Below are 22,994 nucleotides of genomic sequence, written 5' to 3' on the forward strand. Positions count from 1 at the left end.
GCAGTGAGCATTTACATCCCACAGATGTCTGACAGATTTTTGGAACATATTTTTCATTTGCACAAAGATCTGTCAAGTGCCAGTGGAGTGTAAATGCTCACTGCACCACTTATTGCATTCTGTGATGGGTGTAGTTTCCGAAATGGGGTCACATGTGGGGGGTCCACGGTCCTGGCACCCTGGGGGCTTCCTAAATGTGACATGCCCCTCAAAAACAATTTCAGCAAAATTCTCTCTCCAAAATCCCCCATTCTCTCTCCAAATTCTCTCTCCAATGTTGCTCCTTCCCTCCTGAGCATTTTAGAGCGCCCCCAGGGCACTTTATGTCCACATATGTAGTATTTATGTATTCAGAAGAAATAGGGTTACAAATTTTGAGGGGCATTTTCTCCTATTACCCCTTGAGAAAGAAAATGAAATTTTCACTTCCCAATTTAACGATAGTTCGTCAATCACCTGTGGGATGTTAAGGCTCACTGTAACCCTTGTTACGTTCCTTGAGGGGTGTAGTCTCCCAAATAAAGTGTCATGTTTTTTTTTTTTTTTTTTTTGCTGTTCTGGCATCATGGGGGCTTTTTAAATGCGACATGCCTCACAAAACCATTTCAGCAAAATGCGCTCTCCAAAAGCCCAATGTCTCTCCCTCCCTTCTGAGCCCTCTTGCACGCTCGCAGAGCGCTTTGCGTTCACATGTGAGCTATTTTCTTACTAAAGAGGAATTGGTTTACATATTTTGGGGGGATAGTTTACATGTTAGTGTAAAAAATTGAGATTTTGAATTTTCTTCTCCACTTTGCTGCTATTCCTGTGAAACACCTAAAGGGTTAACAAATCCTTTGAGTTGTGCAGTTTTCGTAATGGGGTCCATTATGGGGGATTTCTATCATAATGGCCCTCAAATTCACTTCAAAACTGAACTGGTCCTTGAAAAATTCAGATTTTGAAATTTTCGTAAAAAAAAGCCCTCCAATTTCTTCAAAAAGTAAAAAATAAAAAAAAGTCAACTTTATGATACAAACATTTTGTATATGTGAATCAATATATAATTTATTATATAGATTGCAGTAGAATGCAGATTACACTGATCAATGCTATTAATAGTTCCCTATGGGACTTAAAAAAAGGTTAAAAAAAAAAATATTTATATATGTGAATAAGCCCCTCTCCCAATAAAAATATTAAATGACCCTCTTTTTTTTCATTTTAGAAATAACAAAAAACATAATTTAATTTAATAAAATAAATTATTGTGCGGAAATGCCCAAACTATTACAATAAAATGTTAAAGGGGTATTCAAAAGTGTATTTTTATTTTTTTTTGACTATTCTACAGGGGCTGTAAAGTTAGTGTAGTTCATAATATAGTGTCTGTACCTGTGTTTGATGGCTGGTCTTTCAATTCTTAGGCCTCGTTCACATTGTCAACGGACTCCGCTGTTCGGATTTCCGTCTGCAATCAGGCCAGAAGGACGGGAGTTTAGCGGAGAAAAAAAATAGTGCACACATTTTTTTTCTCCGCTAAATTCCTGTAAAATTACCGGATCACTGACGGACCCCATGCAAGTAAATGGAGTCCATCGGGACCCGATAGTAGCCATTTGCATCCGACCAGTTTTAGGGTCCGATCGGCTAAAAAAAAAAGCTGATGGGACCCTTAATGGGTTGGATGTGAACGGCAATGTGAACGAGGCCTTATGTGATCTTTGCCCAGATGTTGAGTTTTAGCATCATGAATGTTGTCTCAGCTTTTTCAAGGTTGCAGTGCAGCCCAAGACATTACATGGGGAACTGGTGAGGAGGAGCAGTGCACCTAGGAACTCCTTACTAGGTATCAGTGGGTGGTCTTCAGTAAAGTAACATTTAACACTAACTTAAGGATAGGTTATAAGTGCCCTATAAATGAGTTTGCCAGTCTTTTACATTGGTCAGCAAAAGAGATTTCGATTTCCCCTCTAGAAATCATCTCGCTCCTATCACATCACCTAAGTGATAATTAGCAGCTATTTAAGAGATGCAGCCAGATCTAAGCTAAGGAGTTAAAACACTCTAAAAGTTTGATGATTCCCAAACGTGTAGACAATGAGGATGCTAAATGGTCAGGGATAATTTATTCGCACGTTGCTCAGCACAACATACAGATGGGAATTCCTGCTATCTAAGACTTTGCTTATTAGGTATTCTACCCAGTGTTGCTTAGTTCCCAAATTGCGCAGCCCGCATCCCTTTCTTCAGTAATTCCTTTTTGATGAAAACTTTTTTTTTTTTTTTTTTTTTTTTAGCAGAATGTAAAGCTTTTCCCATCCCTAATGTACAGGCTTGAAAGCTACATGCATTTGCCTTCCTTACGTATTGAGCTCTGCTTTTCTGATGTTAAAAGCACTCACTCCCAGGATATATTCCTAATGAGGTTTTATGATTGTGTCCCTGGGGAGTTCTTTGCATAAGCCGCCATCACTCTGAATCCAAACCGGGCAGACCTGTGCGGCTACAATGATAACTGTTGTAATGAGTCCAGGGACGCTGCAGAGATTTGCTGAGAGAATATCTGCTGGCCAGTGGTAGAAGTCAGGAACACATTTGATTTAGGTCATTTATTACAGTGGAAGAGCTTGGCTGCAAGTATTACCAGCCTGCAAGTAAAAAAACACTGATGAAATATCAGTTTGTCTATAAATTCTTAGTGCCAAAAACCATGCTATATTATGGTATTTATTGTGAGATCAACCTTAGTAGTTTTAAGTATTCCTAGGTAATCAGCATAAGGGGTGCAATACTATGCTGAATATAGTAAATTTTTAGGACTTTAAATGAGCACTGTCAGATCTAAAAACTTTTATATGTTGTACATCTTGGCAATACATACATTTTTCTAATATATAATTCTTAAAAAATATATATATATCATATTTTATTAAAGGAAAACTGTCACCAAGTTCACCCACACCAAACCCAATACACTGGGTTATAGTGTGGGTGAACAGGAGTCCATACATGGATCACTTACTTTTTTATGTTTCCTTGTCGGCGAGTTGTCGTTTGCTAAAGTTCCGCAGTTTGCCCTTCACTTGCTCTCTGAAGACGGGTCCCCCGCTGGCAGCCTTGCATTGGGTCCTGGAGGAAGGAACCTTAACCCGCCCCCCTTGTTCGCACATTGATTTTCTCCCTGAGCGCAGTACGTCAGAAGAGTACTCTGTGCAGTATAACTGCGCATGCGCCGGTCCCTTGTTAAACCGGCGCATGCGCAGTTATACTGCACAGTGCAGTGCATCGAGAGAGCACACGGCGCATGTGCAGTTACACTTCACAGCGCAGTGCATCAAGAGAGCGCTCTGTGAAGTGTAACTGCACATGCGCCGGTCCCTCGTTAAACCGGGAAGTACCTCTTTCTGAAGTCTCGCTACTTCCGGGTGTAGAGAGACTTCAGAAAGAGGTACTTCCCGGTTTAACGAGGGACCGGCGCATGTGCAGTTACACTTCACAGAGCGCTCTCTCGATGCACTGCGCTCGGGAAAAAGTAATATGCGAACTAGGGGGGGGCGGGCTAAGGCCCCTTCCTCCCGACCCAAAGCAAGGCTGCCGGTGGGGGACCCGCCTTCAGAGTGCAAATGAAGGGCAAACAGTGGAACTTTAGCAGACGACATCTCTGCGACAAGAAAACATAAAGTAAGTGACCCATGTATGGACTCCTTTTACCCACATTATAACCCAGTGTATTTGATTTAGTGTTGGTGAACTTGGTGACAGTTTTCCTTTAAAGAAAACTACCTTTGAAAAGGTAGTTCCCCATACCTCCTGGGACACTGCTGAGTCCCACAGCAGCATGAGCGTGTCCAAGGATCATGGACACAAGATGGCTGATTGACAAGGCTGCAGGAGGAACACAGACTGCAGCAACACTGCTGTAATAGTTTTACCAATCATGTGCCTCCAGCTGTTACAAAACTACAACTCCAAGAATGCCTGGACAGTCTAAGGCATGCTGAGAGTTGTAGTTTTGCAAAAGCTGTAGCAACACTGCTGCAAAAAAATAGTTATCCAAACACTGTACCTGCAACTATTCTAAAACTACAAGTCACAGCATTACAGGACTGGCAAAGGATGATACACATGAATGACACAGCAACAGATAGAAAATTTAAGCATAAAAAAACACTACTTTTAGCACTATACCTTTGCACTAATTTAGGAAAATGTAAGTTATTCACTCAAAATATGTGGAAGCGTTCAGGCAATATTCAAAAATCAGTGTGTGTGTGTGTACAGCATAAAACCAGAGAGGAAAGGATTACAGCTCAGGGCTGCCAGGCTCCTGAGAGCAATGAGTCAGCAGAGTGAGGGGGGGAGGAGTCTTTACAGTGCAGGGAAGAGATGGACACGCCCCTTCCCTCAGACGAGAAAAACATTGAGCAGCGGTAATATGCTATTTTTTAGTGAAGTATGGGTGTTAGAAACATAAAAATGACATGTACATGACCAGGATAAGGTACTGAGTAACGCATATCTAATCTTATTTAATTACTTATCTTTTTTTTTAAATAAGTAATCATTTTGCTCCCATGTAATGTGAACAATATAAACATCTAGTTCACAACTGGAAAAAGATCAGGGCATGTGATACAGCAGATACAACAGTCAGCATCACCAATAACAGAAAAGGCGACAAGGTAGTGTGGATGCAGAAAGAATTATTTAATATGATAAAACCAAGAACAAGTGCTCACTACAGACCACGGATCTATTCTTTATAGTGGTATTCACATCTCAGATACTTAGGGCTTATCCACAAAATATTCTATAAATGTCTTGTAAAGTGAGTCCTATCTCAGGAACCCACAACTGTGTTGAGAATAAGGGTCAATAGCCCTGCCTAGGGAATACAGTCAGATGAAGAATAGGGGCTGCTTTCTGCTATATTGAAATTATAGACATAGCAGAGTAAACTTGTGAGACCCCCATGTACAACGTAGGTGCGGCTCCAGAGGTGTTACTTGGTTTGTTTTTGTTGCAGACTTGGCCATTTCTGTCTGCCAGTAGACAAATCCCTGCACATTGCTCTTGATTCTAGATCAGACTTCAGATAAAATTTGTATTACAGACTGCAAAATCCTTTTCTATCTGGAGAGTTAAGGATTTTTACATAATTGCTTCTTTCTTGCTGAATGAAATTCCATTATGAAATAAAATGCTTTCTTTATCTTTGCAGCATTGCAATGGCTACAAAGGAAAACATGACGTCGCAGAGAGGAATATTAAAATCCATACAGAGCCGGATGAATACCCTGGCTAGTATCCTTATGAGCATGCTAATTCTTTACTACACTAAAGTGGAACACTCACTTACAGCTAAATATTTAGGTATTACCAATATTAGACATATCCACAAGCAGTAATACAAAGCTGCTACAGTTTCTCCTTTCTAACTTCTGTCTGTAGAAAAAAAACAGCTAGAGGGGCTATATGTGCTGTAAATAATGAGGTATAATGGTATTATTCTCAACTTTAGGTGTTGCATTAGGGGCACTGATATGCTGTTTTGTCCAGAAGTAGTAGTCTTAAAGGGGTACTCCGCACCCCTAGACATCTTATCCCCTATCCAAAGGATAGGGGATAAGATGTCAGATCGCCGGAGTCCCGCTGCTGTGGGCCCCCGGGATCTCGGCTTCTGCACCCACCTGTACAGCTTCCACCTCACATCGGCAACGCTGGAGGCTTCGGAGCCTGACCACAATGGCGGACGAGCGTGACGTCACGACTCTGCCCCGTGTGACGTCACGCCCCGCCCCGCCCCCTCAATGCAAGTCTATGGGAGGGGGCGTGGCGGACCTCCCATAGACTTGCATTGAGGGGGCGGGGCGTGATATCACACGGGGCGGAGTTGTGACGTCACGCTCATCCGCCATTGTGGTCAGGCTCCGAATACTCCAGTGTTGCCGGTGTAAGGTGGAAGCCGTACAGGTGGGTGCAGAAGCCAAGATCCCGGGGGCCCACAGCAGCGGGACCCCGGCGATCTGACATCTTATCCCCTATCCTTTGGATAGGGGATAAGATGTCTAGGGGTGCGGAGTACCCCTTTAATCCTCATCTGCCAGTAAGCACCTCTATAGCATCCTATCTTCCACAATTCTCCTGGAATGTCACTGGAACACTTCTAGATATATATGACCATGATCCAGAAAAATATGTATAAAAAGTATGTTTACAAGCAATACATAATAATGCTGACTGCAGTTTGGGAACAGTCAGGGGTCGCCAAAGCTATTTTCCTGCTCTAGAGTTGGTCACAGTTGACAAGTCATTTTTTTGCGATGTACAGTGGGGCAAAAAAGTATTTAGTCAGCCACCAATTGTGCAGGTTCTCCTACTTAAAAAGATAAGAGAGGCGCCTGTAATTTTCATTATAGGTATACCTTAACTATGAGAGACATAATGAGGGAGAAAAAATCCATAAAATCACATGATTTTTAAAGAATTTGCAAATTATGATGGAAAATAAGTATTTGGACACCTACAAACAAGCAAGATTTCTGGCTCTCACAGACCTGTAACTTCTTCTTTAACCCCTTAAGGACCACGAGTCTTTCCATTTTTGCACTTTCGTTTTTTCCTCCACCTTTTAGAAATTATAACCCTTTCAATTTTGCACCTAAAAATCCATATGATGGCTTATTTTTTGCGCCACCAATTCTACTTTGCAGTGACATCAATCATTTTACCCAAAAATCTACGGCGAAACGGAAAATAAATCATTGTGCGATGAAATTGAAGAAAAAACGCCATTTTGTAACTTTTGGGGGCTTCCGTTTCTACGCAGTACATTTTTCAGTAAAAATGACACCTTATCTTTATTCTGTAGGTCCATACGATTAAAATGATACCCTACTTATATAGGTTTGATTTTGTCGTACTTCTGTAAAAAAATCATAACTACATGCAGAAAAATGTATACGTTTTAAATTGTCATCTTCTGACCCCTATAACTTTTTTATTTTTCCACATATGTGGCGGTATGAGGGCTCATTTTTTTGCGCCGTGATCTGGAGTTTTTAGAGGTACCATTTTTGAATTGATCAGACTTTTTGATCGCTTTTTATTCATTTTTTCATGATATAAAAAGCGACCAAAATACGTTATTTTGGACTTTGGAATTGTTTTGCGCGTACGCCATTGACCGTGCGGTTTAATTAATTATATATTTTTATATTTATTTTTATTTACATGGTGTTTTCTTTTATGGGAAAAGGGGGGTGATTTGAACTTTTATTAAGGAAAGGGTGAAATCACATTTCTTAACTTTTTTTTATACACTTTTTTTTTTGCAGTGTTATAGCTCCCATAGGGACCTATAACACTGCACACACTGGTTGCCAGCACTGTTCACTGCAAAGCCATAGCTTTGCAATGATCAGCGTTATCGGCGGTCAATTGCTCAAGCCTGAATCTCGGGCTTGGAGCAATCAATCGCCGAGGGGACACGCCGGAGGCAGGTAAGAGGACCTCTGCTCGTGTCCCAGCTGATCGGGACACCGCATTTTCACTGCGGTAGTCCCGATCAGCCCCGCTGAGCAGCCGGGCAGCTTTCACTTTCGGTTTAGACGTGACGTTCAACTTTGAACGCCGCGTCTAAAGGGTTAATAGCGGGCGGCACCGCAATCTCTGCCGCGCGCTATTAGCCCCGGGACCCGGCATCAGATACATGCCGGGACCGACCCGATATGACGTGGGGTCACCGCGTGACCCCGCGTTATATCGCGGGAGCCAGCCAAGGACGTAAATATACGTCCTTGGTCGTTAAGGGGTTAAGAGTCTCCTCTGTCCTCCACTCGTTACCTGTATTAGTGGCACCTGTTTGAACTTATCAGTATAAAAGATACCTGTCCACAACCTCAGTCACACTCCAAACTCCACTATGGTCAAGACCAAAGAGCTGTCGAAGGACACCAGAAACAAAATTGTAGACCTGCAGCAGGCTGGGAAGACTGAGTCTACAAAAGGCAAGCAGCTTGGTGTGAAGAAATCAACTGTGGGAGCAATTATTAGAAAATGTAAGACATAAAAGACCACTGATAATCTCCCTCGATCTGGGGCTCCACGCAAGATTTCACCCCGTGGTGTCAAAATGATCACAAGAACGATGAGCATAAATCCCAGAACCACATGGGGGGACCTAATGAATGACCTGCAGAGAGCTGGGACCAAAGTAACAAAGGCTACCATCAGTAACACTCTACGCTGCCAGGGACTCAAATCACGCAGTGGCAGATGTGTCCCCTTGCTTAACCCCTTAAGGATTCAGGGCGTACCTGTACGTCCTGAGTCCACTCCCGTTCTATAACGCGGGGCCACAGCACGTGGCTAATAGTGCCACGCGCTATTAACCCTTTAGAAGCGGCGTTCAAAGTTGAACGCCGCGTCTAAAGTGAAAGTAAAATGTTGCCGGTTAGCTCAGGGGGCTGTTCGGTATCACTGTGGCATCCCGAACAGCTGTAGGACAGCAGGAGGGTCCCCTTACCTGCCTCCTGGTGTCCGATCGTCGAATGACTGCTCAGTGCCTGAGATCCAGGCATGAGCAGTTAAGCGGCAGAATCATTGATCAATGGTTTCCTTTGAGAAACCATTGATCAATGTAAAAGATCAGTGTGTGCAGTGATATAGCCCCCTATGGGAGCTATAACATTGCAAAAAGAAAGAAAAAAGTGAATAAAGATCATTTAACCCCTTCCCTAATAAAAGTTTGAATCACCGCCTTTTCCCATTTAAAAAAAAAAAAAAACTGTGTAGATAAAAATTAAACATATGTGGTATCACCGCGTGCGGAAATGTCAGAGTTATAAAAAGATATCGTTAATTAAACTGCACGGTCAATGGCGTACGCACAAAAAAATTCCAAAGTCCAAAATAGCGTATTTTTTGTCACTTTTTATATCATGAAAAAATGAATAAAAAGTTATCAAAAATTCCGATCAATACAAAAATGGTACCGCTAAAAACTTCAGATCACGGCGCAAAAAATGAGCCCTCATTCCACCCCGTACTCAGGAAATTTAAAAAGTTATAGGGGTCAGAATGACAATTTTAAACGTATACATTTTCCTGCATGTAGTTATGATTTTTTTTTTCCAGAAGTACGACAAAATCAAACCTATATAAGTAGGGTATCGTTTTAATCGTATGGACTTACAGAATAAAGATAATATGCCATTTTTAGTGAAAAATGTACTGCGTAGAAACGGAAGCCTCCAAAACTTACAAAATGGCGTTTTTTCTTCAATTTTATCGCACAATGATTTTTTTTTTCCGTTTCACCGTAGTTTTTTGGATAAAATGACTGACGTCATTACAAAGTAGAATTGGTGGCGCAAAAAATCCATCATATGGATTTTTAGGTGCAAAATTGAAAGGGTTATGATTTTTTTAAAGGTAGGGAGGAAAAAATGAAAGTGCAAAAACGGAAAAACGCTCAGTCCTTAAGGGGTTAAGCCAGTACAGTATATGTCTGGGCCCATCTGAAGTTTGCTAGAGAGCATTTGGATGATCCAGAAGAGGATTGGGAGAATGTCATATGGTCAGATGAAACCAAAGTAGAACTTTTTGGTAAAAACTCAAGTCATTGTGTTTGGAGGAGAAAGAATGCTGAGTTGCTTCCAAAGAACACCATACCTACTGTGAAGCATGGGGGTGGACACATCATGCTTTGGGGCTGTTTTTCTGCTAAGGGACCAGGACGACTGATCTGTGTAAAGGAAAGAATGAATGGGGCCATTTATCATGAGATTTTGAGTGAAAACCTCCTTCCATCTGCAAGGGTATTGAAGATGAAACGTGGCTGGGTCTCTCAGCATGACAATGATCCCAAACGCACTACCCCGGCAACGAAGGAGTGGCTTCATAAGAAGCATTTCAAGGTCCTGGAGTGGCCTAGCCAGTCTCCAGATCTCAACCCCATAGAAAACCTTTGGAGGGAGTTGAAAGTCCGTGTGCCCAGCGACAGCCCCAAAACATCACTGCTCTAAGGGAGATCTGCACGGAGGAATGGGCCAAAATACCAGCAACAGTGTGTGAAAACCTTGTGAAGACTTAAGAAAACGTTTGACCCCTGTCATTGCCAACAAAGGGTATATAACAAAGGATTGAGATGAACTTTTGTTATTGACCAAATACTTATTTTCCACCATAATTTGCAAATAAATTCTTTAAAAATCAGACAGTGATTTTATGGATTTTTTTTCTCATTATGTTTCTCATAGTTGAGGTATACCTATGATGAAAATTACAGGCCTCTAATGTTTTTAAGTGGGAGAACATGCACAATTGGTGGCTGACTACTTTTTTTTGCCCCACTGTAATTGTCACACACTGTGTCAGAATTTTAGGGCCATGGGCTAAGTTCACAAAACTTGAGAGTCTTAAAAATAAAATGTATGCCTTAAGTTATATTTCACCATTTTCCTCATTTACAAATAGAAGTGATTCTTTAAAATCCCCTTTCAGTCTTTCACTCTTAATCCCTCAAATATGTTGGATGGAAAATAACTCCTCAGAGAGATGTTCTCCATTCAGAGTAAGCAATTTGGCAAATCACATTGTCAGCAGGAATGTTATTGACCACAACTATAACATGACTTTCTAAGGGTTGTCTGTGCTCTTTATGAGTAATGTACACTGTGTAGTCACACTTCACGTCTGCTTTTCAAATATATGCTTTATGTTTTAAGTATATTGTATTCCTGTCTGTGTAATTGTATAGACTTTTATAGAGGTTACCATTGAAATTAAAAAATAAATAAATAATATTGTAATAGACATCCGCGTTTCTGCACCAAAATCTACACCAAATTATACAGATTTGTTATAGATTTACCACTGCGGATTTAAGTGACACTACTGTATTACAATGCACATTTTCTGCTCTGAAATAAACGGCAGAAAATCTGCATTGTATCTGCACTGTAACATACCCTCAAGCTTGTGAAGATAGAGGATAAAAACATAAGATAAGAACTTCAAAATTATTTTTTTTAAGCTAACAATATCCCCAACCATACAGATGTACATGGCACAATCCAGATATCTTACCTTACAGATTTATTCGTGCATAACTAAAACTATTTGTTCCCATAGGGGCCAAAGCTAAATACTGGTTTAAGGGGCAACAATTACTTATTTAGTGTATAAAAATCATAATACTGTATTAGACATATTTTTCCAAGATCTTTAAATATTTTTATAAGTGGTGCTATCACTTTCTGCTACCATGTTTTTTTTTTTTGCTTTTTTTTCATAGTGACAGATGAGCAGACTGATCAATGGAGACTTAGGAATCCTAGGTTTAATTACTACAGAACATGTAATGAGAGTAGATCCAGGAAAGTGCTTAATATTTCAGCAGCTGTCTTCCTGATACCTCTCCTGGGCTGTAAATGGCAAAGTGAACTGAACAGTAACCAGCAAGTTATTTCCAATGCACCATTGTTCCCTTTTAGTTCCCTGCCACTGCTCTAAGGGAAGATCTAGTTGGCTGATAAGCAGTATTGTAGCAGAACATCAGCATGGTTGCATTTTTTCCTTCATATATTTAATGAGGGATGAAAATGTATTTGTTCTTGGTCCGTTGTTTACTAATGGATAGATTGTAAAGGCCACGCAAAACAAATATATATGTGTATATAATGTACATGACAATGAATAGGGACCCAGGAAAGGGGGAAAACTGAAGAGCCTCTTCAAGTCAAGTGCAGAATGATGCTGACATTTTAGGTAAGTGGTGTTATGTGCCCACTTTGACACTGTATTTGTTCTTGTACCCATCCATGTCAGACACAATTCCACACCTGACATTCAGAGGAGGTGCATACTGTAGCATAGCTTGTGCTGGTAACTGTTTTGTAGCAATACACAGAACATCTTAAAGGGCTTTTTAACCCCTTAAGGAGATGCGCCGTAAAATCTACGTCGCTGCAGCAAAGTACATTTTAAAAGTGCCAGTGTCAAACAGAAATACAAAGATGACAGACCTGGGGCCTAATGATCGCAGGATAGGAAGGAATTTCCAGCGCGGGATCAATGCAACAGGTTCTTTACTGCGGATCTTATGGAATACACAGTTACACCTATCTGTGTATTCCATGTGATCCGCAATAAAGAACCTGTTGCATTGATCCCGCGCTGGAAATTCCTTCCTTTCTCTTTACTACTGTGAATCGGGAACACTGCCGGCTAATCCAGGCGCAGGTGTAAGCATTCAGCTGAGGAGAGCCGTCAGTTTTGCTTTGCAATGATCGCAGGATTGTTCATGTGGTCCTCTGCTGTCATCATTTGTTGGCCACAAAGCTCCTCCTGCACGGGAAGAGGATTTTTAAGTAAGTTTCAACAAAGAGATCAGCAGACGAATGAGTGTCTGCCACTTTACAATGAACTGATCCATCTTTTTCCAGCCCTGATCATTGTGTATATGCCAGGGGTGCTGCTCTGGTGAACTGCTGATCAGCAGGGGGAGCCTGGGATCTACAATCTGAGGATAGGCCATCAATGTGTAAAAGCCCTTTAAAGGGGGTTGTGACCAACCCAATAGGCATTACATAGTTTAGGGTGGCCTTATCGCATGCTTATTACAATTTCTTGATATGCCCTTCCGTTCTCCAGAAATTCCGGGAATTGTCAGACAAGCTTAAAGAGTACCTGTCACCAAATAAAACTTTTAATATAGTGTTCCTTGTGTAATTAGCAGACCTTTTCCCATTCACTTGCTTTTAATATTATCAACATAAATATGTTTAAAATGTAATAGAATAAATAGCCACTAGGTGGCTCTGTTCTGTTTCCTGCCACAATTAATACAGTGAGTTCGGTCTCCTCCCAGCCTGGTAGAAGTCTGAACTCAGGAAGTGTTTCTCTGCACGGAGCTTGATTAACAGCTGCACAGAAAGTGAAAGCTCCACAGATTCTCATAGAAAGCCACACAGACTGAAAGCTGCAGGAGAGCCTCACTGATAGCAATACAGACTGAAACATACACAGAGCTTGAGGTCTTCTATTCATCACAGTTCTGCAACGATGTGAGGGCAGAAGTGGTCCCCCAACAGACTTCAGTGATGTCATACCTCAGTGATGTGAACAAGAAGAAAGGTATAATACACAGCTTTTTAAAGCTCTGAAATTGTTTTTAAGGGCAGGAGGAGTGTTAGGAATAGTTAGGGAACATAGCCTGCGTTAGTTGAGAACAGATTATTTAGTGACAGGTACATTTTAAACTTAATTTTAATAATGGGAGTAGATAGATATCAGTTTGTGGGTGGGATTATAAAGGGAGGGAGGTGTATTAAGCATTCACACTCCTTTATTTAAAGCATTTACATTCCTTGACTACATAATCCCTCGAAATTGCCTTATAGTCGCTTGCATAAATAAAATGTACTTGATGCCATCTGGCAATTCTCTGAATTGCTAGACAAACTATAAACTTGCATATCTCAGGAACAGGGGGGGTGTATCAAAAAACTAAAAAGGTGCATGATTAGGGCACTCTAGAATATTCTAAGTCAAATTCACAGACTGGGAAGAGGCGTTACATCATCTGAAGCCATACAGGGGAGAACTTCCTCCATCACACTGTTACACATGTTACACACAGCCCAGAGCAGTTCAGTGTGAGATGAGCTATGATTGGCTACGGATGCACCCCCCCCCCCCCCCCCCTCCCTTATTACTCCGGACAGCATTTCCTGATTTGGGGCTTCTGCCAGGCCAGCAGGAGTTCATCATCTGTGCAAGAGATGGGCAGAAATGTGCTCTGGACAAGCAAGGAGACACCTAGTGGCTGCTTTTTTAAACACAAATAAAACAGAAAACTTATTATTATTTTTTTAAACTAAGTACACTAGAAATCTTTTACCATAATTAGTTTTAATAAGTGCCCATTTAAGACTGGGTTTACATCAAGTGGTATATGAATTGTTGTGGGTTTGCAATGTGCCTTATTGCACACAGTGTTTTCTCATGTAAAACACATTAAAAACAATACAACAGTTTGAGAAAAATGTGAACACAATCTAAAAGTATTCTTTTTCTTTCCTTGTGATTACAAGTTTTGGCAGACAGATACTCTACTGTAGTGGTCATCAATCTGTAATTTCTAATCTAATGCTATCTTCAACACCCAGCATGCCATGATAGCTTATAGGTGTCTGGGCATGTTGGTAAAGTTTACTGCTAGGTTGAGAGAATCAGATTGGGGATCAATACTCTTTTTTTTTTGTTATGAGTATGACTCCTCTCCAGATATACATCTTAATACCATTTACCATGATTTAATAGGAGACTTAAAAAGGTTTTGCTTTGCTATACAAGCAATGATAAAATATGTATTCTGATTCCTATTTTGAAGACAGTTCTGTGGATTAACTTGTCTGTTCTGAAGACCATTGCTTTTAGCATGCACAGATACTACTAACAAAGGGTTGCTGTCATGCTTAACTAATGTGCCGTATTTTTCGTCCTATAGGACGCACCGGCGTATAAGACGCACCCAATTTATAGGTGCAAAATCTAAAAAAATAAAGATTTTGAACCCAATAGTGGTCTTCAACCTGCGGACCTCCAGATGTTGCAAAACTACAACTCCCAGCATGCCCGGTCAGCCGTTGGCTGTCCGGGCATGCTGGGAGTTGTAGTTTTGTCAACATCTGGAGGTCCACAGATTGAAGACCACTGCATAGGAGGTAATACTCAGGTGTCCCCGCCGCTCCGGACCCGTCACCGCTGCCCTGGATCTCGCTCCATCGCTGTCGCCATGTCCCCGACGCTCCGGAACGTCTCTGCTGACGGCGGGGTATCCTTGGTCTCCGTCGCCGCCATCACGTCGCTACGCACGCCGACGCACGTACGCGACGACGTGATGACTAGGAAGGAGAGCGCCGGCCATACAGGGGATCCCTAAACGGAGAAGTCACCGAGGAGGCAGGTAAGGTCCCTCCCGGTGTCCTGTAAGCACTAACCCGGCTATTCAGTAGGGCTGTTCGGGACTGCCACGGTGAAATTGCGGCGGTCCCGAACAGCCCGACTGAACAGCCGGGTTAGTGTCACTTTCCCTTCAGACGCGGCGGTCAGCTTTGATCGCTGCGTCTGAAGGGTTAATACAGGGCATCACCGCGATCGGTGATGTCCTGTATTAGCCGCGGGTCCCGGCCGTTGATGGCCGCAGGGACCGCCGTGATAGGGGTGTATTCGCCGTATAAGACGCACCGACTTTTCCCCCCCAGTTTTGGGGAAGAAAAAGTGCGTCTTATACGGCGAAAAATATGGTACATAGATATGTAGCCTCACAGAAACATCCAGTGTAGGAACCTTCATTTCTCTTTATGCCACATGTATGCATTATTCAAGTGAATGTGAACTTTGCCTTCTGTCTCAGACCTGATGCCTGTTTCACGTTGCTGTCCTTAACCCAGCTCCTCAGATCGTTTTCCTGCAGTGAACAGTCTCATCCAGAGGATTAACCTGCGGAAGCGCCGGGATTCTCTCATCTTGGGCTCCGTTATTGGCATTTGCACTATCTTGCTGCTACTTTATGCTTTCCATTAATAACTGACACAGACTCTGCCACAAACCAGAGGAGCAGCTACATCAGGATGGAAGAAAAACATGGAAGTTGAAGTTCTGCACACACCAAGTGTATATAAGGGAGTGGGGATATTACAGGAATACTTTACTTTTATTTTATATTGACAGGCTATAGTACTGGCAGCATCCAAATTGCAGACCAGTAGCTGTACATAGTCATTGTCATCTAATCTTCTATGTACATACTGAATTTTTTCCGATTTGTGAAAGGCTTATTGGTGTCTGTGAGAGGAAATGCTGAGCGGGCACCTTAAAGGACCACTAACCCACTAAAGATTTGTTATAATGTACTGTATGGCAGGCATTGCAGATCAGTAAGGTTGTGTAGATAGGCTCATGGACAATTTTACTAGCTTAAATAATTCTTATTCAGTTATATGAAGATGTATACCAGGCACATGTACATAACCAATTTACTATGTACTGATAACATTTTCAAGGCATGCAGAAAAAAACATCAGTCGCCAATATCCACGCAAATTTGTAGAAACCTGACATATTTGTGGTGAAGTGTTTTGAAATGGTATCCACACCGTTGGTCTGGTTTAGTGTTCCTGGAGGTAGCAAGCTTCAGTTATTTATACAGTAACCATACAGTCCTTGTTTGACCAGACTTCACAAAAAAAAAATATAAAGTATATATCTATACCCTTTTTATTTACAAAAAAAAAGTATATTAATAATCTTCATGGTGGAAAACGGGTAACATTGCAATGTTAATTTAAAGCAAACCCATCATGTTGAAAATGCCATATGATCAGCAGGCAGCATGAGCTGAGCAGATGGATATATGTTTTTGTGGGAAAAGGTATAAGAGAGCTAGTAATTTATTAATTTAAACTTTTGCTCATTTTGGGTTTAGGAGTCCAGTGGGCGGTCCTAATTTATTAGGAGTCCAGAGGGCAGAGGAGTCCAGTGGGCGGGCCTAATTTATTAGGAGTCCAGAGGGCGCTCTTACTCAGTTACTGAGTAAGACCGCCCTCTGGACCTCTAAGTGAAGAATGAGCCAAGGTTTAAATGAAGAAAATGTATATTACATTTTAATTTAAATTAATAAATGTACTGAATCTTTTTTTTTTTTATAAATACATATATGAATCTGCTCAGCTACTCCTACTCTATGACAGCCTGCCTGCAATTTTATTTTGCCAGGTACCCTTTAGGGTGGGGTCACACGAGCCATATTTTGCGGCATACTTGCTGCTTCGAATTTTCCTGCTCATTGAAGTCAAAGGGTAGTAAAATCAGCTGCAGAAAGGCCATATTGGAAGTTTGACTTTGGGTCCCCTACAGATTGATAATACTAAGTGTTAAAGGAGTAGTCCAGTGGTGATTCAGTGGTGAGCAACTTATCCCCTATCCTAAGGATAGGGGATAAGTTGCAGATCGCGGGGGGTCCGACCGTTGGGGCCCCCCGAGATCTCCTGTATGGAGCCCCGACAGCCGGCGGGAAGGGGGCGTGTCGACCTCCGCACGAGGCGGCGGCCGACACGCCCCCTCAATACAACTCTATGGCAGAGCCGAAGCACTGCCTTCGGCAATCTCCGGCTCTGCCATAGAGATGTATTGAGGGGGCGTGTCGGCCGCCGCTTCGTGCGGGGGTCGACACCCGCTATCTCGGCGGAGAGCCGGGGCCCCGTACAGAGAGATCGCAGGGGGCCCCAGCGGTCGGACCCCCCGCGATCTCAAACTTATCCCCTATCCTTAGGATAGGGGATAAGTTTTTCACCACTGGACTACCCCTTTAACTGTACATTTGGTTTTAACATTTTAGATGCTAAACAGTAATGTGCACTAAGGTGGAGGTCTTCCTTAAAGGGCAGAGTGACTCAGGTGCGGATGCACTGATGGCAGCCACAGAGGGACAATAGAGCGAGCTCCCGACTGCAGGCGGGTAACTCTGTGTGTTCACTCTTAGTGGCGGATTCCCCACTGTAGAAATCCTCCGCTACGAGCGTACACACAGAGCTTCACAGCCACAGTCAGAAGCTCGCTCTGCAGTCCCTCTGTGACTACAGTGGGTGCATCCGCAGCTGTGGCACTAGTTCTGTAAAAATAAAATAAAAATCGCATTGCGGCCCCTTTAAATAAGCTGTGTTTAGGCTGAATGTCTTATTTAGTCATTTGGGTGAAAACTGAGCTCTTGTACAAGCAATCCATACATGAGTTTTATGTTTGACATAGCTGTTGAAGGTATGTGGTTATATATGTGCATAGTCACCAAACTTAAAGTGTTCCTGTCATTTTAAAAAGATTTTGACATGTTACAGAGACTCGTCAAAAGTTTTCGGTGGTAAGACACTTTAGTGAAACTTCTATTAGGCTCATATATATAAACAAAAAAAGAAATGGAGAAATTTCCTCTAGAAACCAATTTGCTATTTACTTTGGCTTTCAGATTACTCCATAAAGATGTCCTCTGGATTTAGATTGTTATTAGCAATTTCTCCACTTAACGGCCAATATGTTTAGTTTTCTAGTGAAAGTTACAGAGTACCCTAGTATCCTTTCGTGGTTCAAAATGGCACCTTTTTTTTTTTTGCAATTTTTTTAATTAAAAATAAAATATGAAGCATCTTTGCTGTTAGTCTTGCTCAAAACATCCTTCCATTTTATGTATACAGCACTTATGCAGACCCATTTCTATCCATTTCTACAGGCTACAAACAAACCCTGTGTGCCTGTTTTTGAAAGAGTTTTTTCATGATGCATGATTTTTGTATGATGATGATCTCTCTATGTAAATTCAGTACAGCCTTAGGCTGGAAATGCACATGCACTTTTTTGTGGCAGTATCTTTAGCTAAACACAGAAGGGGATCCAAATGAAAGAAGAATCAGTCATTCTGTTATGTTTTCCTTTTTTTGGCCCTACCACAAAAACAGCATTTTTGACTTTCTTCTTCCTTCTAAGCCTCCTAAATACTTGTTTTACATGAGCATATTACTGAACTGACACCTGTAATGTGCATGTGTGAATTTAACTCAAGACCATTAGCAAAGTTGCTTCATTTTTTTTATTTTAGCTGTATCTCAGTTAAAACAATAGAAGTGCTTCAAATAGAATGAAAGTTAGCGGCAGCTCACCAATTTTTTGGTGAGCTGCCGCTAACTTTCTTTCTAATTGAAGCACTTCTACATTTGTGTGGACTTTGGTATGCTGAGCACCACCACGGGCTTAAGCAAGTGACTGTGATCTAGACCTCGGTACAGGATTTCTGCATTACTCCTTAGCAACCACAGTAGTGCCAGTGGAGATTTCTATTTTTATGCACATCAGTTAAAACCATGTGTGTATGATATCGTTAGCCACTAAGATTATTCAGATTCATAGAACGTTTGCAGTTGTTTGTTAGTTCATTTTCCCAAGATTGCCAGTCAATGAATTTGAAGAAGTCATTCTCCTGCTTTTTGCCCCAGCTCTCCTCATGTATGCAGCAACCACCACCTCTGCATGGAGCAGTGGTGATCACCCCCTTCTTCTTTTTGTGGTCCACTAATCACACTGCAGATCAGCTTATCATCAGCCGCAGTGATGTCCTGCTTCGGCTGGTGTGATAGGCTGAGTGGCAGTGTGACATATAAAGCTTCGGCACAAGGAAGAAGACCAGGGCTCAATATGTTACACTGCCACTCAGCCTATCAGCATCCAAGACAGGACATTGCTGCCTCCAGCGATAAGCTGATCTGCAGTGTGACTAGTTGACCACAAGAAGCAGTAAGAGGACTGCAGTGGAGGCCGGGAGCAGGATGCCAAAGATACTAAGGGAGCGACTGGAGGGAAGTCCATGTTTTTTTTTTCTTTTTTGTTTTGTTCATTTTTTAATACCAGAATTGTGGGGAGTTAAAAAAAAATTTTTACTGGCTTCCCGTAGTGCTTATCTAAATTCTTAATTAGAAGTTCAAGAAAAAAAAAAAAAAACTGTTCCCAAAAATTGAGAGCTGCAGATCTCTATATAGGCTTTGAAAAACTCTTACAATACAGAGATGCTTCTTAACTGGTGGTGTGTGTTACATTATGGAAAATGACAACTTTTGATGTGTACAAGCCACTAGAATATATCTACCCATAATTTTTAAGTTGGGTGCAATCTTTGCTTCATTAAATATTTTCATGTGACAGTCATATCATGTCGGGTATCACCAATTTTGCAGTTGCTTCAGAATTGGTATGAATACCAATGTCTTACTTCATAGTTCATGCAAGAATTACTTTCAAAGAAATGCAGCCTAAGGATGATTGTAACACTAGAGAAGTTAATGGCCCCTATTTATACTGGTCATGCAGATGAACCTAAATGAGAACTTCCTCCTTGTAACAGAGCCTATTGCATACCAACTATCACCCCTGTATTTCACTGAGCTGAATTTCTAGTGGTAGATTGTGTAGGCATAAAATGATTTCTACTGTGTTAAGGCAAAAATCTAAGTGGTTATCCAGTTTAGGAAAATGTATCCTGTGTGCAAATTATAGGGGATAAGTGTCTGTCCGTGGGGGTCCAACCATTGGGATCCCAGCTTTCTCCTGCACGGCGCTCCGGCTCTCTTCATGCACGAAGCGGGGGTCGGCACCCGCCCTTCATGCATCTCTATGGGAGAGCCAAAGTGCTGTACTTAGGCTTCTCCGGCTCTCCCATAGATATGCAAGGAGGGGGAGTGTCCACCACCACTTCGTGCACTGGTCGATACAGTCCGGGCATGGGGAAGGGCGAGCGGTCCCAGCGGTCGGTCCTCCCGCTATCTAACACATCCCCTTCCCTTTGGAAAGGGGATACATTTTCCAAACTGGACTACTCTGTTAATATTGCAACTGCCCAGCTTAGACATTGTTGAGGGACCTCAGATGGCATGTGACCAAATGTCTGGGTTCAGTAGTCTTTCATGCAGATAGGAATGGAATTAACAAATCCTTGTTTAGTAGATTCTTCATCAATTTTAGAATGCAAGTTATAGCATAAAACATTATTTCATATAGTGTGCTGCTGTGTATAGAGTTTTATGATTTTTACAAAACAGAAGGAAAAAATTGTGCCCATTTATGATTTAAGAAATTTCCTCAAGATAGTGTATGCTGCCTTATGCACATACTGACTTTGAAGGAAACCATAGTAAACCAAGTATGCTGTATTAGTGCCTGCCACTGATATTTTAACAAATACAATTTTTGACATGAGTGCAAATTCTACCAATGTATTTCCATTTCACACTGATGGCATATTATTGAGCCTCACTAGACCTTAGAAAGAGAGCATCACTGATTCAGCGGCTGTAGTTCTCATGCACAGTAGATGACAAGGTGCCACTGTGCAGGGAAAACTGAAGGGACCACAGAAAATTCGGTGCCACAGCTCCTCAATCCAAGAAATTCTGACAAAGGTGGAGCCACACTTTGACATGAGATAGAGATGAGAGGGAATACCTTTTTAGGGTAGGGTCACGTGCAGTATTTTGCTGTATATTTTCTGCCGCTGATTCTGCGTTCCATTGACTTGAATGGGTAGGATAATACGCAGCAGCAAAATAGGGCACATGTGACCCTACCCTAAGGCAGTACTAAGGCTTTTCTAAAGGTAAACTGACCATTTAGCCACAAAATTGAGATTTGATGATGTCATGTGGATGAATACATAGAAATATACTCTAATAAGACCACATACTTTTAGTTTTTGCTTGCCAGTAGATTTTTTGGCCAGTTTCCATAATGTGACCATATTTTAGTGTCTTTGATACATCTCCTATACCCTGACTTCTTGGGATTCTAGTGTTCTAAACATAGATCCTTATGGTGATTTAAGTGGTCTGCATTTTGGCTATTTGTAATCAACTGCCCACTTAAATTTACCAAAGGCTGATAATCAGAAACTAGGGAACCAATGGGTCAGTAATACTTTTTGTTTTGTAGTGTTTTGATTAGTATTTTTTAGTCTAAACCAGGATTGGATCTGACGCAGAGAGAAACTAATGGAAAGATTTGCTTCTGTGTTTTTCACCCACTCCTGGTTTTGGCTTTAAAAATGCTGACTAAATTACTGTGTGTGAACATAGCCTAACGGTTCTTACATGGGGAAAATTTACATTTTATGCTTTCTCTTGGAGCCTCTTTCAATTTTGTTAGGAAACCACAATTACAACAACATTTGAATCCTAACTAAATCACCATTAGATTACTAAATAGTAACTTGCAAGAATGTAGCTAGAATATAGCTTTACTTATATAATAGTCCCTGTTGAAGTGAAAGGTTGTAGCCAGGCACAAATGCCAAGTTATCCCTTTCTACTGACATACCATGTATGTGTGTGATCTCCTGTCGAATGTGACAACTAATTTATTCAACAATCCTCTTGTAAAGTGTTGGCATTATGAAGGGATATCTGAACCCAAAGTACCCACCTGTATATAATCTTTCCCATTTAATAGCACTTTCTTATTTTGCTTTACAAATTGCTCATTGAAACTAATTATATTTTATTGCTCTTGTAATTATTTTCCCATCTTTGCACCCAATGTGCAAATCCTGTCTGTAATAAAGGAAAAAAGCTTTGTTATGTAATTTAATAATAAATTAGAGTTATACATGTTTCTGTATGTGTGTAATTTTTTGTCTTCATTGTGTTGAGCCTATTGAGCTGGTGAAGTGGGAGACCTTACTGTTTTAATACCATAAAAAGTATAAGCAGTGTATACACACTCTGAATTTGCTTCAATGTCCCTGAGTTTAGAAGAAACCAAACAAGGCTAGATTAAACCATTCTTCTGGTGGTGATGGTCATCAACTGATGAAGGGGTTGTACTCTTCTAGGGGGCTGGACTGAACAACACTACAAAATAAAGGCAGAGTTTACTGAAAATTCTTCTATACCACAGGATGGAGTTTGTATGTGAGGCCCTGAATACCTCCCTGTAAAAACTACTCGTTTCCCCTTTCAAGCTTTAAAAATTAAAAAGAGAATCTGACAGCTAGTATATCTGCACTAAACCGCTTGGTTTATAGTGTGGGTGAACAGCTGTAAAATGAGAGGATACTCACTGAAATCCATTGGTTATGTGCAGAGTTATGCTTGTAAATCGATTTATTTCCAATGCACCCCAGCGCACATTGGAGGCCTGCTGGCTGACCTCCCCTGCCTTATCCATATTCACTACCCAGCTTGATTATTTAGATTCTTCACTCTCACGTCTTTAGGATGAGATAGCCGGCAGGGGGAGGTGAGTGCATTTCTCTGCCAGTGAAGCCTCTCTACAACTGACTTCCGGGTGTAGCAAGCCAGCAGTGTCTGCTCTCTTCACAGAGAGCAGTGTGCACACCTCTCTCTGCCAGCTCTTACATCCTAGTGATGTAAAAGAGAAGAATCTGAATAATCAATCAAGCCGGAGAGTTA

General features: G+C 41.4%; 1 protein-coding gene across 2 annotated transcripts in view; it reads left to right on the forward strand.

The window, feature by feature from the left end:
- Window positions 1-22,192, forward strand: part of GOSR1 (golgi SNAP receptor complex member 1) — a 118,013-nt gene extending 95,821 nt beyond the window's left edge. For both annotated transcript variants that reach the window (XM_056559126.1, XM_056559127.1), the window contains exons 8-10: window positions 5,204-5,286; window positions 15,452-16,952; window positions 17,329-22,192. In XM_056559126.1, the coding sequence (XP_056415101.1) occupies window positions 5,204-5,286; window positions 15,452-15,576 (208 nt within the window). In that variant the 3' untranslated portion in view covers window positions 15,577-16,952; window positions 17,329-22,192. The remainder of the gene's footprint in view (window positions 1-5,203; window positions 5,287-15,451; window positions 16,953-17,328) is intronic.
- Window positions 22,193-22,994: the final 802 nt, after the last annotated feature.

This window comes from Hyla sarda, chromosome 2 (assembly GCF_029499605.1).
Source record: "Hyla sarda isolate aHylSar1 chromosome 2, aHylSar1.hap1, whole genome shotgun sequence".
Lineage (NCBI taxonomy): Eukaryota > Metazoa > Chordata > Amphibia > Anura > Hylidae > Hyla > Hyla sarda.